General features: G+C 40.5%; 2 protein-coding genes across 8 annotated transcripts in view; one reads left to right on the forward strand and one right to left on the reverse strand.

The window, feature by feature from the left end:
* The window catches only part of DTNBP1 (dystrobrevin binding protein 1), a 72695-nt gene extending 64160 nt beyond the window's left edge, over window positions 1-8535 (forward strand). For all 3 annotated transcript variants that reach the window (XM_065832131.2, XM_071804598.1, XM_071804597.1), the window contains 3 exons: window positions 2017-2172; window positions 4043-4186; window positions 7646-8535. In XM_065832131.2, the coding sequence (XP_065688203.1) occupies window positions 2017-2172; window positions 4043-4186; window positions 7646-7893 (548 nt within the window). In that variant the 3' untranslated portion in view covers window positions 7894-8535. The remainder of the gene's footprint in view (window positions 1-2016; window positions 2173-4042; window positions 4187-7645) is intronic.
* A 1070-nt stretch (window positions 8536-9605) lies between these two features.
* The window catches only part of JARID2 (jumonji and AT-rich interaction domain containing 2), a 225347-nt gene continuing 218705 nt past the window's right edge, over window positions 9606-16247 (reverse strand). For all 5 annotated transcript variants that reach the window (XM_065832129.2, XM_071804596.1, XM_065832130.2 and 2 more), the window contains exons 16-18: window positions 14818-15001; window positions 13260-13367; window positions 9606-11153 (exon numbers count right to left, since the gene is read on the reverse strand). In XM_065832129.2, the coding sequence (XP_065688201.1) occupies window positions 10977-11153; window positions 13260-13367; window positions 14818-15001 (469 nt within the window). In that variant the 3' untranslated portion in view covers window positions 9606-10976. The remainder of the gene's footprint in view (window positions 11154-13259; window positions 13368-14817; window positions 15002-16247) is intronic.

The raw sequence follows: 16247 nt of genomic DNA on the forward strand, positions 1-16247 counted from the left end.
CAGTCTCAGATGTTACTTAGATGCTGTCTCTGTCTTGGGGTTAAAAATATACTGAACTGCCAATATAGAGTGCAAAACTGTCAGAATATATTCTGAAAAAATCAAGAAATTTGTGTTGTCAGTGAGAGCCGCTGGCTTTTATTATTACAATTGAATAGCATTTCTGCATCATACATAATATTATTAATAATTGCTTATCATTCAAGACTGTAGTAAGGGACTTGCTTCAAGGGACACAGTCGTCGTACCCCACAGTGGAACTGATAATAAAGACATGTTGACTTAAAGGAAAATGCTTTCCTTATTATACACTGATGTATACTTCTGAAATCTGCTTCAAGAAAAAAAAAAGATTTCAACTTATTTACTGATGTTTTAATGGGCATTTGGTGTGTCAGTCTATTTTCATGGCTCCTTTTGGCAACTATCACGGCTCAGTTGCTTCTGTATATGATCCATGACTTTGATGCAGGCAAACAAGTGAATTACTGCTCTCTGATGTTTTTGCTTGGTTTAATAAGACATGTTCTGCATTAGGATAATACTCCATAATGGTAAACACTTCTAATGAATTTCCTTTTTGTAAAATATCATTAATGTAACATTTTCCCTGGAAGACTGACATGAGGCTTGTCTTAGAAAACCGTACCCTTTCAGCTTTTATCCATATGGATGCCATATTCTAGCTGTGTCTGTCTGCAGGTTGAAAGCACGGACGTTTTTTAACCCAGCAGTATTTGTTGGAGCTTCCCCTAATGGGTAGCACAGCCCAGAGCAGCAGCTTTTCTTGCCGCCCCCATCCTTTCCATCAGCAGCTCAGCTGGCAGATTCCTTTTTTTATTGTAAGCGGAGAGCTCATGAGGCCAATTTAGAAAAATGAACAGAGAACTCTGAGAGGAAGGGTTGCAGTTGATATATTCCTCCTAAAAAGCATTTTATTTTTTTTTCTAAAGCATATTCTAATAGTGGTCTGGCTAGAGTTAGTATTTCAATAGCTACCACGTCTTTTTATTGTTCTGGAAGATGTTATTCTTCACTAAAGAGCACAATTCTTTTCTTTGTACATCCTCTGGGCAGGCAGCGACTCCTGTAGAGCAAAATGGGAGGGAAGGAGTTCTTCTAATGCTATTCAATCTAATATTTCTTTTGCTTTAGGAGGAATGAGGGAGTTCTAGAGACCCAGCATAGATATGTATAAGCAAATTTGGTTGTCGCTGTATGTCAGTACAAGCTGTATGACCTGGCCCTTTCTGCTTCGTGTCATGTTAGTAGCTCATGGCAGTTGGATCGGCTATTTTTTATGTGTCGGTATCATCGTCGTCTTCTGGCACATTCTTTGTTGCTGTATACAGAGAAGACCCTGTGTATTAACTTTAATGACTGTGTGGTGTTGTCACTGAAACCAGTGCTGTTTACCTACCTCCCATTGGCTCAGGCTGCCTGCACAGCTCCTGTGGATATGTACCCGCGCTACATGTAGGGTATTCTTCAAAGAATTTTTCCAGTCACTCTGCAGGCCGACAAAAACAGAATCTCACACGCACATGCACGCACACGCGTATGTGTGTGCATTTATATGTGTAAGCATGCGTATATATGTTTCCACTTGTGTTAGAAATGTGTTGCAGTATTCAAAGTAAAAGCATTACTGTAATGCGTATTGGGTACACATGATAGCAGAAACCTGATAGCTTTTTTTTTTGGCAGAATTCTGAAATTGTGGTTATTGATGGACAATGCTTTCAGGTGTTACATTTCTACTCTTCAAGAAATCTGTATCTCACCTTGAGATGAATGCCTATGACATCACTTTGATGCGAAGGCTATGCTGCTTAATATAGTATTCTCAGTTTTAAAGTATAATTGCAAAGTGCAGAAGCCTTCTTTTATAACAGCCTGTGTTAACAGTCTGTAGTAACAGTCTGTCAGTACTGAACTGATTCAGTAGTTTTTAAATGCTGAGAGTCAGGGGGATACGCATGCCATGTTTTATTTGTTTGTTTGTTTCACGCTCAGCCGAGCTAGATGCTGAACATGCACAGAAGGTTTTGGATATGGAGCACACCCAGCAGATGAAGCTAAAGGAACGTCAGAAGTTCTTTGAAGAAGCCTTCCAGCAGGACATGGAGCAATACCTTTCTACAGGATACTTGCAGATAGCGGAGAGGCGAGGCAAGTTTTAAAATACCTTCTGTGTAATCCACAAACTCACAACTTGCAGAATGTTGTTGAGGGGCCAGAGTCAACAGCAGTTTTAATGCTCACAGCTGATGCTTTGTGGAATTGAAACTTTGGGCAAGTTTTTTAAACAAACTTTGGGTTCCAGGGGACCTGGACAACTTTAGAAATGCGAAACACTGAAATACACCTGGAACAGCACTTTCCTCTGCAGCTGAAGAATGCATCCATGTCTATAAAGACATGGATGGAAGTGGCTGCTTCTGTCCACTGGAGTTCCAAAGTCTGGGTTTGTCACCTGGCAGGAGGTGCCTCAGAAAAATTCTAAAAGTACAGATGAAAGCTCAGCGTTGTATTTCAAAACAGTTGCCAGGTGGTAGCTGTTTTCATTTCTCTGCAACATGCAGAGTATGTGATTAGGACACGGGAAATCAGATTAAGCTCTCTCCTTTTTTATGACATGACTCAAGTCTGGCATCTTCTGACTAGTTAAAGCAGGAGAATGCCATAGGCACAGACACTTCTGTGGGAGGTATCCATCTGTTGGGCCAAAATGCAGGGACTGTAAGACCAGTAAGAAAACAAGCAGGAGATTACATCACTCATGCGGCAGGAAAAAATAGAGGTTCTGTCCCTCTTCCAGGACCAGTTCTGCTGTCATTTGTGATGTTGGAGCAGGGAATACAGTCCAGGGTTTCCATTTTTTCTGCATGAAGTGCTATAAATGCTTTTCTGCAAGAGGCTCTAGACTGGTTGCCAGGACAGCCTTCTGAGAAGTGGGAGATGTCAATTTTAAAATCCTTTGCTCTAGGAAGGAATTGAGTTTGCATCCCCAGAACCACTTAGGCTGTGAGTGGGCATTGTCACTGGCTGGTTAGTACTGGATATGTGGCACTGTTAGAAGGTGAGCATGCCTGACTTTCTGAACCTCAGCTTTGCAGTATAATGCAAACCCATGTATGTCTAAGAAACTGTTTTAATAGAAGATTTGATCCTGCAACTGTATTATATTTGGGGGAGAAACAAAACAAAACAAAAAAAAATCAAATTATAGGATTTTGTCTCAGTTCACATAATGGAGGCTTTTAATAATGTAATTATTAAATTTAGATAAACCACTGAACTCTTTGTTGTAATATTTGATGTTATACATGCAGCAACTGGACTTAAATCCGAGCACCCCTGAACTTGTTCTATTTGTATGCTTGGTTGTTCCAAGGAAGAAGATGCTCATCTAAGTGTTTAATTCCCTTGTGAATTGTTGCTATAATATCGACAATAAAAGTAGTTTGCTTGAGTAATTAATAATGTGAAATCTCCATGCTGAGAGAAGATATTGGGCATCAGCCTAGGTTTTATATATGACTGCTGTTTATTAGGCTGATTGATTGAATGGGGAAGAAGAATGGCTGCTCTCTGTTAACATTAATCCTCATTTCTGAATGTTCATGTCCTTTGTGTATTGACATCTTGTGGTTTTGTGTTTAAATGTCTTTGTTCTTCTCTAAAAAGACTTCTAGTTGAGAGAATTGGAAAGGAGTGTTACAAAATGGAAAGTTTCAGTCTTTGCCCCTGAGCCCCATCCTAGCATATTTCAGACAATGCTATTGCTCTAAATATTGTTGCTAAAAATGTTTTATTTTACAAGAATACTAATGCACATTAGTTTCAGGACAAAGATTGCCCAGAGCACTCTTGGATTTGGGCTGAGACTGCTGCTGAGCAACTCCCGTGGGTGTGCTCCTTCCATACTCAGTTTAATTATTACTAATGCACACAATTACAGCAGCTATTGAAGCCTTTATAGGGTAATAACATCCCGTAGCTGATTGTCAGTTTGCTCATTGCCCTGTTTTTACTACAGAACCGATTGGAAGCATGTCTTCCATGGAGGTGAATGTGGACATGCTGGAGCAGATGGACCTAATGGACATGTCTGACCAAGAAGCACTTGATGTCTTTTTGAACTCGGGAGGCGAAGACAATAATATGCTTTCTCCTATGCTGGGTATGATGCTAATAATGACAGTGTGCTTAGAGACAAAGTGATAAATCACCAGAATTGCTCTGATTTGTGATGGATGATATTATCTCATAAACCGCTACACTTTATGTAGATTGAATATTTGTCATCAGTGGTTTTCAAAACATTAATGTTTGGTTGGAGTACAAGGTCGCTTGCTGCAAAAGTACGAGATATTTATGGACTTTCTCTTTTTTTAATCTAGTGACTGCAGCTCCATGCTATGTTTGTCACAGTATGAATAGGTGTTACATACTGCTTTTAAGGTGCATTTTTTTTTCAATATGAAGTTAATAGAGGACATTTTAACAAACATCAACAGAAAGTTTGTGGTAATTAGTTTTTTTGTTTTAAGACTGCTTTCTTAGATTTTGTCCAGATTTTGGTATTTTGAAGTTGTATAGTGTAAGATTTTCAGAAAGAGGTATTCAAAGACACAGTTCAACTCAGCAGTTCATATACAGAACATGGCAATGTTCTGGAAGCTTCTGAATAGTGATTCTGATACTGCAGCTCTTTCATGTAGCCTTCTTACAACTAGTAATATTAGTTAAATTGGATTAAATTAATCTTAATCCAAAGTTTTGTTTACGTGTTCTGAGGAACAAAACCAGATTTACATTTTGGAATGTGGCAGCATGATGAGGGATCGACTTAAAGCAGGGAATTAGTAGTACAGGATACTTTATCCAGCAGGGAAGTATGCTTTATTAATTAAAAACTCTAGTACTGAAATGCCTTATCCCAAAAGAGCCAAATGAGTTTTCTCGGGGGAGATGATGAAGCTCCTTTACATGTACATTTGATTTATTTTGAAAATAAAAGTTGAAATATTTTTATAAAAGTACTTACAGTGAAGAAACAGCATACTTTAAATCCCATTCTATATTTTAGGATATGTAAAGAAAAATGGTTATAATATCCTGGGGTAATTTTCTTCCTCCCTATGTAGAGGTGATTATCACCCACTGTGAACATTGAAAAGCTTATGGTAAGTAGTCAAGGCACACTTGACTACTAAAGGTTTTTGTGGGGTTTTTTTTGCAAAAACTAAATTCAAATGGCTGGTTTTGGATAGGCATAAATTCCTGCATTATTAAAGTTGGTTGTTGTTTGAGCACACAATTAATTACAGAATATAGGACTGTTTTTCCCTTGCTGGGTCTTTGGCAGATGTCGGACCAAGCAGCTTTGTGTCTTAGCACAAACATTGTAACTGGATTGTCTAAGGAAGTGTAGGTTGTTTTTTCCTAAATAGATGTAAAACTTACAAGCCTCTGGAAAACAATGTAGCATTTATTTTGTGCTGAAATGTAAGTATCACAGTGCCTGTGGATAGATAGCGTATATGTAGTTATTATATATGTGCACCTACACTGTCATATAATGTACTGGTGCTGTAACGTTCCAGCACTGTAACCTTAACGCAGAGGCTGGATGGGCTTGCAGCAGGACTTAGTCCTCTACAGTTACTGCTACTACAGTGCAACAGCCTTGTCAGTCTTACTGTTGTGGTGCCAAAGGATTCATTTCCCTCTGAATTAGAAGGGATTTTTGTGCTTGTTTTAAGGACCTTACACCCTAGGTTCAAGCCCAATATACAATAGTCTTCATTCTCAGAAAAAATGAGATGATTTAAAGGTGACTCCTCATTTTGTCATCAGTGGAGAACTGGGGTGGTCAGGGCAAGATTTGCTTCACAATTTTACTGAACACCACAGAATACAGGTAAGTTATTTTAGTAACTGGTAAAAATGAAAATCGACTCAAGACATTAAAATATTTTCAAATTTGTCTTGCAGTAAATTTTGCCAGCTTATGGGCATTAGTTTTCAAACATTTCGTAAGAGTCAATAACTTGAACTGAAAAATTTACTCGCCTCTGCCACTCCAGAAAACTCCTCTCTCCGCATTTTGTAAATTAATCTAATGCATGCTGGTGTGCACAACATAAAGACAGGTGCCTTTAAAAACATCTTCCTAGTATGGCTTGTGTTCAGTGCCCATTCACGTCCCACTTGAAGAAGCAACTTGGTGGACCTGCTGGACATCCTGGCCTGACACAGTTGGTCAGAGGGGGAGTGTGTTTTCAGTCCAGGCAGGTTGGTCGGCTGTCAGAGTTGTGAATGTTGTACCAGGTGTTTAACAAGTGGTGTTTAACCTGCTTGAGGAGGGCACGTTTGCCACTGGAGTATCTGGGTCCCAGAGAGGCTAAAACAATGGGCTGCATGCTGCCAAAGTTTAGGTCCGGAATTTAAGATTGCAGTCAGTTAGGGCAAGAAATGTGTCTGAGCAAGTGCCTGGTACAAGCAGCTTCTGCTGCCTGCAGATGCTGGTATGACTGATTTCTTGTTGCAATTTAATTCGTATACTTGATGAGACTATGAGGACCAGGGTAATGTTGTGTGAACTGCTCTGCAACAGCCTTAGCAGAGGTAAGGTGTAGTGATCAAGCTCATTTCTAGCCAGCCCTCTTGACATTTTTTTAAAATTAAAATTGTTACAAAATCCCTTAGGATTTTTAAGAGTATTGTGTCACTAAGGTGCTGAATTTGGGTGCCCTAACCATGAGGAAACACTTGCTAGGTATAACAGAGAAAGAAAAAAGGGTTTTATTTGGCAGATCACATAGAAAGCGTGTTTGGATTTTTTGTTCTTCTTTACTGCCAGAAAGTGTCTGGAGAAGAGGACCTAAGATAATTTTGAAATTTGAACACTCAAACTACAAACAAACACCATTACACTGAACTTGCTTAGAAGACTTTTTACATAGGACGTGGAGGAAGCCTAGTCTTAAAATCCCATCTGTGTGCACTTGAGCTATGATACAGCTTTACCAGAGGAATACTTGCACGCTGCGTAGAATAACTTTTTCTTCTGCATCTTGATTTTTAGTCAAAACTAGAGATTACTTTATTGCCTATCATCTCCCAGTTACTGTGTGGTTTTTTTTTTTTCATTTCACCCAGGTTTATTCATGTTGTTCTGTTGGACAGAGTTTGTCTGGAGGATTTTCCTGTTGGTGCTTATTCTGAGCACATGCTGAAGTCCGAATGGACTTTTATCAGAGTTAAGTTAGGAGGATTAAGCAGTCTTGGCAAACTGGACATCAGCTATGTCTCTTAGCAGTCAGGGACTTAGTACTCTGGCAGTCTTACCTTACTTGATCTCAAGCATTAGCAATACTACAACAAATGAGGGACACACACCCCATCAGAAACCGATTAAAGCCAGCCTGCGGCTTATATTGGAGATCAAGGTCAGAAAAGCCAAAAGGAAGCTTTGCGTTCTGGGAGGGTTTTTACGGTATTTTGCAAAAGAAGCAAACCAACCTGAATGCAGCTCATGAACCAACATTGAGCCCGGTTAACATACTAACTTCTCAAACCACTTGCTGAGCCGCAGCTTGATTGTTGTTGTTGTTGTTCTTTTCCCAACTCTAAGGGCCGGACTCCAACACCTATGTGAATGAGATAAGCCTCCAGGTCCCGAGCCAGTCCGAATTACGACAGAAACTGTCTTCTCTGTCATCAACCTGTACCGACTCTGCCAGCCAAGACGCAAGTGAAGGAGAGTCTCCGGTTGTTCAGTCCGATGAAGAGGAAGTTCAAGTGGACACTGCTCTTGCTGCTGTAGCTGAAAGGAAGGCTGCTTCAGATGTTAGTGATGAAAGTGACTCTCAAACTATTTGAATCTTTAAAACCATATCCTTTAAGAATGACACCTGAATGAATGAACATGTGAATGAAGAGCTTGCCTGTGTAACAATTCGCTAACCAAGCGTAACAGCCAGACCTTTTTACTTAGTAATACAGCCTTTTTACAAAATTGCCAGTCATGTGGAGGTTGTTTTTTTTAAAAAAAAAAAAGCCTAAAGCACACACACTTTAAACAGTAATCTTGGGGCTCAGGGGAGCAGTAAAACTGTTGTATATACTATGTATAAGAGAATTCAAGGGCAAAGATAGAAGTTACTTTGACCACTAACCTTTAAATGGCTGATTGGAAATCTTGGTGTGTAATACTGAACCCAAATTGTTCCTTGCATGTTTTCAGCTGCTGCAACTGGAGATTTAGGATCCAAACCAAAATGAAAACTTATTTTCTACTTCTTTACTACCTACTGTCTGCCTACGGCCTTTGTCTGCTCATGCAGCAGTGTCTACTCTCTCACACCTCTTATTCAGGACCAACTTAGTTATAGGTGTTAACAAAAAAAAAATGAAAAGGAGGAGAGATGCATATTGAAATGTTACGCTCCTCATGGAGTAGATATCCTAGCATTGTATAAACTTACTCCTCTTTTGAGATAAAATAAAGTATTTCTATCCCAACCACGTCTTCTACTTGATTGCCCAAATATTTTATCTGTGACAGGGAACAGAGGAGACTAACTCAGCAATCAGAAAAAAAAAAAGGTGATTTATGCTGAGCACCAGTGTAATTTATTTTTCTGTGCTAACATCTGACTACACTGATGCAAGCCAGCAATTTAAGGGAAATAAACCTGAATGAATTATAAATTAAGTGCGTACATGTTATAAACCTTAGGATCTATAGTCATCATCATCTTACTGCCATTTTTTTGCTGCAGTCATTTTTCTCTCTCCAGTTGAGGTCTGAACATGTCTAACACCTGTTTCTTGTCAAGTCTCACACTCTATTTGCAGGCATCTGCTCTCCTTTGAGAAGGCTCCTGGCTCCTGCTCTTCATGCACAGAGGGAAGGAATGTAATCAGAAACAGCGTGAGTAAAAGGACGAGCTGTGATGTAAATCCCTTGCACAGTCCTGTCCTGACACAGCCAGGGCTTGGGAAGGAGGCACCTCCTGCTGCCTTTCCTTCAGGATTCACCCTGTCTCCTCTTACCTAAGTGCTTCCTCACCCCTCGCTAGGAAATCAAAGCTGGAAGTTCCCCTACCCTGCAATCAGATATTGACTATTCAACAAGGCATCTGTTGAAAGCAACTGTTCTTTAAGGAGCTCGTTTTACTCACTTTCCAGAAGACAGACAAAATGTCCAAAAAAGTTTTGGTTTTTTATTAAACCTTGTAGTACAAACCTGGAAAGTAAACAAAAAAACTGGCAATAAACAACATGAAGTCTTTCCTTACAAGGAAAGAGAGCAGAGCAGCGCTAATAAATTAAATGTCAAACTGTAAGCCATAGTCAGAAGTTTACTGTCAAGAGGGAAAAAGTACACAGCAAGGCCATAAAAACCAGACAACCACATTTGAAAACACTTGACTCTGTTTATGTTATTGTTAAATATTCCAAAACAGTTCAGTCTTCTGCAACAACAACCAACAAATTGTATTATAGGACTTTCCTGACAGTCACCACTGGCAAGCTCAGTGCAATATGGGTAGCTACGGTGTTGTTGAATTCAATTACGAAACAAAACAGTTTGTGAAAACATTTTCCCTTTTTTATTCCACACATACTGTACACACAACCAGAAAAGGGCAACAGCTACTCCATTATTATTTTTTGTTGTTGTTCAGTGATGTAAGCAGCACTTATAAATGTTACAAGAAAAACCCTGTAAGCATCCAATCCAACTGATGAAGAAAGTGAAACGTAAGGCTTTTCTTCATCTCGTCTCTTCGCCGTCCCTCCCCCCACCCCAAGAAAAGGCTCAAGTATTTAAAAAAATTTACAGGCATATGTACAAAAGGTATGATTTTTTTTTTGTTACAACATGAAGAGAAAAAATAGACAAGATGAAAGCAAATGCATTTTCACATTCAAAAGAAAGATGCAGACCTGCTAGTGGCTCTAAATGTGATCACATAATGAAACAAATTCAGAACAAAAATTAATGCTTGACTGTGTAAAGGTGTGAAAAACAGCAGTGGAATGGAAATGGAATGTTAGAAAGATTGCACGTCTATGACAAAAGAAGCACTTATGGCTTCAATCACTTTTTTCTTTTTTTTTCTTTTTTAACTTTTTTTAAAGGATGCTATTGAAGGGTTTTTGATAAAGTAGCCAACAGCACCAAAAAATAACAGAATGGATTTCCTAATGAAATCAGGCACAGTTTTCCCTCACGTGACTCCTCAAGGCAGGCAGTCTTTTTTCCTCCTTTTTTTTTTCTTTTTTTCTTTTTTTTTTAAATTATTTTTCCCCCTCAAAACAGATGCATAGTGATGTGCTGGTAAAAGAGAACATACTCCAAATCTCCTCCTTTTGCCTACAGTTAAGAAACAAAGTCCATCTTCAGCTGCCATAACCTCCCAAAGAAAGTGTGTATTCTCCAATTTAAAAAATTACAAAACTCATCTTGCTGTGACAGAATAAAAGACAGCCAAAGTAAAGCAATTTCTTTCAAGTTTTTGTCTCCTATCCCTTTTCTCTCTAGAAAAATCTGCTCACATGACTGGAGAACAAATTAGAAAACACATCAAACTTCAACCTATTAAAAAAATGGGTTAAAAGCCTTTTTTCATAGTTACCAAAAAGGCTTTTTTTCTTTTTTTCAGCCATAGGGACAATACAAATTAATATTTTATCAGCCCCTTGCCGGTTTTCAAACAGTGAACATACGGCAGTTTAAAAAAAAATCAGACTGCTGTATCTATCTATCCTAAGTACAAAAAAAATTCAACAGTTTAATGCTAAAACAAAATTAGTTCTCTAAAACCAGAAGAAAATCTTCTTTAGAGCTAGTGCAAAGACAGCTTGTATTCTACAGCAAGTACTCCAAACTATGGTATAATAATTACAAAAAATATATATAAATTGACAAAATGAGAGTGTTGGCATCTTCAGGATTAACTTGAAGCACTTTTGGATGAACTGGAGGATGAAAGCCTAGATGATGGCACGTCAACTGTCGCTCTCTTACGAGGTCCTCTTTTTGGTGTAGGCTTGCTGATACAGTTCTCAATGCTGCCATTTTTACCAGATACTTTTCCACAGATTTGATTGACTAGACTGATTATTTGTTCCTGTTCAAGAAGTGGGGAAGAAAAGAAAACACACATTAGCATCTGTTCTTTCTTCCGTCACTTCCGATGGACAGAGACGTAGTGCTGCCTTTCTAACTGAAAGTACCTAACTTTCGGGGGGGCAGAAATACGTATTTGCAAACTATGCAGAACCTTGGCTCATATACTACTTATTCACAACCAGGAGTTTGGTAGAAAATACTGTGTGGTGTTCCAAATACTGCCCTGGCTGAAACTTCCCCCCTCCAAACTTAAAGACAGTAATAGGCAGAACTAGAAAGGTCTGAGCTCTGGCCACCAAGCAAGAATAAAGAAGCTGGGCTGCAAGGTCACTTTAGTAATGTCAAAAGTGTCCTGCAGATACAACTTAAAACCCACCGCTAAACAAGGTTACAAATGCCATAAATTTACATCCACAGTAACATTGCTTATCATTTACTATTTGCTAAATTTTTCTTTGAAATTTAAGATTCCACTTTTTCTTTGTGACATGGCTATCATTGGTCGCAGAATGCTACTTCTGTTTAATGCTCTTCACGATCTCTTTTAATCCTCTGAGCCCACGCATAGAGTTTGTTGGTGTGCTGCCACTCAGAAGAAGGTCTGCAGGTCCCTGGCACGATGATGGGCACGAGTCAGGAGTCCCTGAACTGCACATCAAAGTGTCTCGGCTACAACACTGCGCTAATTCCACTGCACTCCATTGCATTCGGGGATTTGATCGAGTTAGTTGGGGGGGTTGTGTGGAAGAGTTTTCTGAACTGGCTCTCCATCCTAGTGAGAACGTTGGGGAGTTATTTTTGTCCAAAGTTGAAACAGGTTCTTAATTAAGTCTACCCTAACAGTTAAACAGATTTAACAAAAGGCATTTGACACACAAGTTCTCTCTCTCCCCATTCACAGCCCTCAAAAAAAATTTCTGTAATAATAATCAGTCATGCAGTTTCAGAAACTTCGTCACAGTTTTTTTACATTTGGAAAAAAAAAATCATTCAGTACTGAAGCTGAGGTTTTCTTGCCTTGCCCAGCACAGCCTAAAATACCTACTTTGCAATCATAAAACCCAGGAAAAATAATTACTGTATGCCATGCTGCTGGAAAGAGTAGCTTTGAAAACCACAACAGTCAACAGATATGTGAAAACACAGGATATAAGGGACTAAATAATCTCAAGAGTAAGAGAAATACATTAAAATTTCTGAGTAACTCCCTGAAACTCTCTATTGTCTATCACATTGTGGAGGCAGCGTCACTGTTGTCTTGGCTTCACGGATTGTACTTGTTTTGTATCTACAGCACCTGATACCACAAGAGAACCTACTGTTAAAAATAAACAGGGCTGCAAGGGCATGATCCTCCTCCTACTTACTTGGACCTTTTGGGTTTTTCTTCCCGTACCTCTAAGTGCATGCATCAGAAACTGCTGAAACACCCATCTCAAAAAGCTACTTGTATGAGCACCGATCCCAAGAGCTGATTTTGTTCGGGTTAACACTAAAATGCCCGGGGAGCGGGCCTCTGTTCTCCAGCCATCCCCTCGCACAGCATGGAGAAGTGGGGCATGCAGGGCAGGGGAGGAGGTGTGACGTGACTGTACCCCAGTGTGGCTTTAGCCCAGAGCCCAGGCACGGTCCTACAGCAACAACTTGGGTTCTGTGATTATTCGCTGTCACATTTGCTTGAAGCCATTACTGGGCCTCTCATCTACAAGGACTCTACACATTTGCCTCAAAGAAGGTTCACACAGGACAGGTGTAAGTCAGTATGAACTTTCATTTATCAAGAGAGAGAAGTTATCCCAAAGTACAGCAGTTACCATCAATGAAGCAAAGCACAGCCTCATGTTCTACAGCATCCCAAAGCACTAAATAGTTTCTCTGTTCCATAACACACATTCAGGCAGTTTACGCTTCAAGTTTCATCTTTGTAATCATGTTTCCCTCTATTTCTTTTACTTAGATCTTAATAAAGTACTTTCTTCCCACACCAAAAAAACCCCAAGCAGAGTCTCCTGAGGTCTTGGTCAGACAAAAAGCAGAGTCAAGTCTACTCCCCCGTTTTTCAGTATCAAAGCTGACCAGCATCACAAAGCTGTATGGTACAGACCTCATCGTAACGGTACATCATTTTCAGTCCCCGACAAGACTTCTGTTTTTCCACATGCCGCAGGGCACACTCCAAGCAGAAGACAACATTTTCATTCTCCTGTACAACCTATACAAAGATGCAGAGGCAGTGGGGGAAAGAAGTCCAGTGAGCTCGAAATTGCAGCCATGTTTTACACAGAGTATTGAAATATTGTGTGAATTATTAATGCTGTATTTTATTTCAAGTTAGTGAAAAGAGGCATAAGCAAAAAGCCTTACACATTTTGACATGTTTCAGAATGTGTAAGAAGAAAGGACATATCCTTTTTTGAGTGCTCATGTTGGCAAACACATAGAATTTTAAAAGAAAACAACAGTAATGAAGACCAAATCCAAATAATTATATATGCATAAAACTTTAGTGGCATCTAATATGTAGCCTAAAGATTTCCTGAAAACAGCTGTTTCCCATTACTTTAAATGCTGTCTTGAACAAGGATAAGATCAGAAGTTTAGCCACAGGATTCCTCAGCTACTGTCTCATTCAGCTGGCCACCTGTCAAGCCTACACATTCCACTTGGAATTTGACAACCAAGTGGATTTCTTGCCCCTCACTACTGGTAAGAGCGACAAGAAAAAAAATCCCTCCCTCGATTACACTTACTTGAGAGCAAACAGACCAGAATTAAGAGGTTTTGGTTGGTTGTTTTTTGTTTGTTTGGGTCTAAAGATGTATAAATTGAGCATGTTCTATCCTAGGGAAGGAAACAGCTACATCTGATCATTTAATCCTTACCTTGTATTTCCACCAAAAACCTAACATTTATAAACAAAAAACCTGAAAGATGACAGGAAAAAAGACTGAATATGGACTCAAGTGCAGTGTATTATGTTTACTTAAATATCTGATCTTGGAATTAAGTGGTACATAAGGTTGTTGGAGAGGCTTTTACTATTTTTAATTAAATTGCCGTATCCCTAGGTGTTCTGCATACAGCTGAAAACCTGACAGTGTCACCACACCTTCAAAAGCCAGCAGGCAATTATGTCTAAAAAGAGGAAGTTTATGGGCATGGTGTCTATTTTTGAACAGACAGCTGTCTGTTTTGAACAAACAGCATCTTGGCTTGATAGGTGGGCTACATCCACCCTGCCATTTGGCTTGCAGGGAAACTGTCGCAGCACAGGCTGTAGCTGCATGCCTGAGACGCGGGGCACGTATTTGAGTTGCCAGCTCACCCCCAGAACTGTTCTGCCAGACTTTTAGTACGAGCAGCAACCTGCAGGCATCTTTGTTTACCCCTCCTAGTACAAGGCAGACATGCTCACGGGCATCCAAGAGCAGCCGAGTGACTAGTTTATCCCTTCCTTAACTAGCTGACACCAACCAATGTCTTCTGTCGCCGCTGCCCAAGGCGATAAATGTTCTGACACAAATCAAGACCTCCGTGTCCTGCATGGGGTGCATGAGATGTGACTCTAGTCACATGCTGTCTCTCTCAAATGCTTATAGCCTATTACGGCATGTTAGAGCAGAGGGGACAGTGCCCCAGCGCTGGCAAAGAGTGTCACTCACCATGGAAAGATAGCACAGGTGCTGACAAATCTGACATCTCCTCTCTGACGTTTCTAGCTGCAACCACTTTCGAGGCTTTTTCTTTCCATCCATCCCGGTGCTGCTGCTGTCATGGCTGCCGTAGCGCGCTGAAGAATGGAGACCTGCCTCGTAAAGCTGCCGCCGCTGCCTCAGCTCCGTGTCCCTGTGAACGTTTGATGCAATTAGATACTGGCACTGTCTCATAACCACCACAAAGCCATGTACAATCACCCCTTTACCACCATCTCTGAAACCTTAGCTCCACACAGCAAAGCCCTGAGTGCTGTTGGAGGTTGGTGCCATTCCCTACGCATGGTGAGAGACAGCCAAGCACCACAGAAACGCTGCCTGATTGCAAAAGCTATCTCCGGTTTTTAACAGCGACCACTGTATCAAGCCAGTGGTTCTCAAACTGCTCCACAGAGAACTGGGGACTGCCGAGTGCTTCCTGGAGGTCGATGGGTGCTTGGGGCCATGTGGAGAGTCGGGAGATGTGGCTAACGTGACTGTCATTCCTGAAGTTGCCAAAAGCCACCTTGAGGAGGAGGAGCCGTTGCCGTCAGGAGTAACATAGCCACCTTCATCAGGAGGCAGAGATGGACCACGGACCTGCTGCCACCAGGTGCTTCAGGCAGGAAAGGGGGAGCAGGGCAAGTGATTGTGCCAAAAGACGGAGATCTTGCTGTACACCCAGGGGAGAAAGAAGGAGATGTCAATCAAGAGTAAAGAGTAAGCCCTCTAGCCGCCCTTCACCCACGGCGTCTGCAAGGTGGACAATACTTCCCATGCTGAACTACGCAGCATTAGGAGAGCAGGTTGAGTTGGAGCTGCGTGGAAGACGGCAAGTGTGGACTGAGCAGAGCAGATGGAAGGGGACAATAAAAAAGCTCACCACCAAACATGGCTGAAGATGGGTGGAGAGCCAAGCTAAGCAAATGGCATGGGCAAACTGAGCAACCAAGGCAGACCAGGAGAGGAGGCAGCAAAAGACACAGAACAAACAAGTAAAATACAACAAAGGAAAAAAAAAATACGGCACATGATGCCACTTTGGTTGGGGTTTTTTTCAGGTTTTGTTGTGTGGGATTTTGTTTTACATAAGCAGTCTCAGGAAGGACTGATATCCTCCAGAGAATTCCAACCTAAGCATGAGAACAAGTTTGAGAACCACTCTGATAGAGGTCAATGTGATGGTCTAACAGCAAGCACCAACATTTCTGTTTCACCTTTCACACTTGCAGAGTTTTCCTCTTCAAGGAAGAAAAAAAAAAAAAAAACAAAAACAAAAACAACCAAAAACCAACAAACCACTTGGAAGTGATTATTCCCACAGGGGAACCAGCTGCAGGTAAAGCAGTCAGCACACCTCTTTGTATTTCTTTCTGAACATTAAAACAACATATGGGCTG

Source organism: Patagioenas fasciata, chromosome 2 (assembly GCF_037038585.1).
Source record: "Patagioenas fasciata isolate bPatFas1 chromosome 2, bPatFas1.hap1, whole genome shotgun sequence".
NCBI classification, from domain to species: Eukaryota; Metazoa; Chordata; class Aves; order Columbiformes; family Columbidae; genus Patagioenas; species Patagioenas fasciata.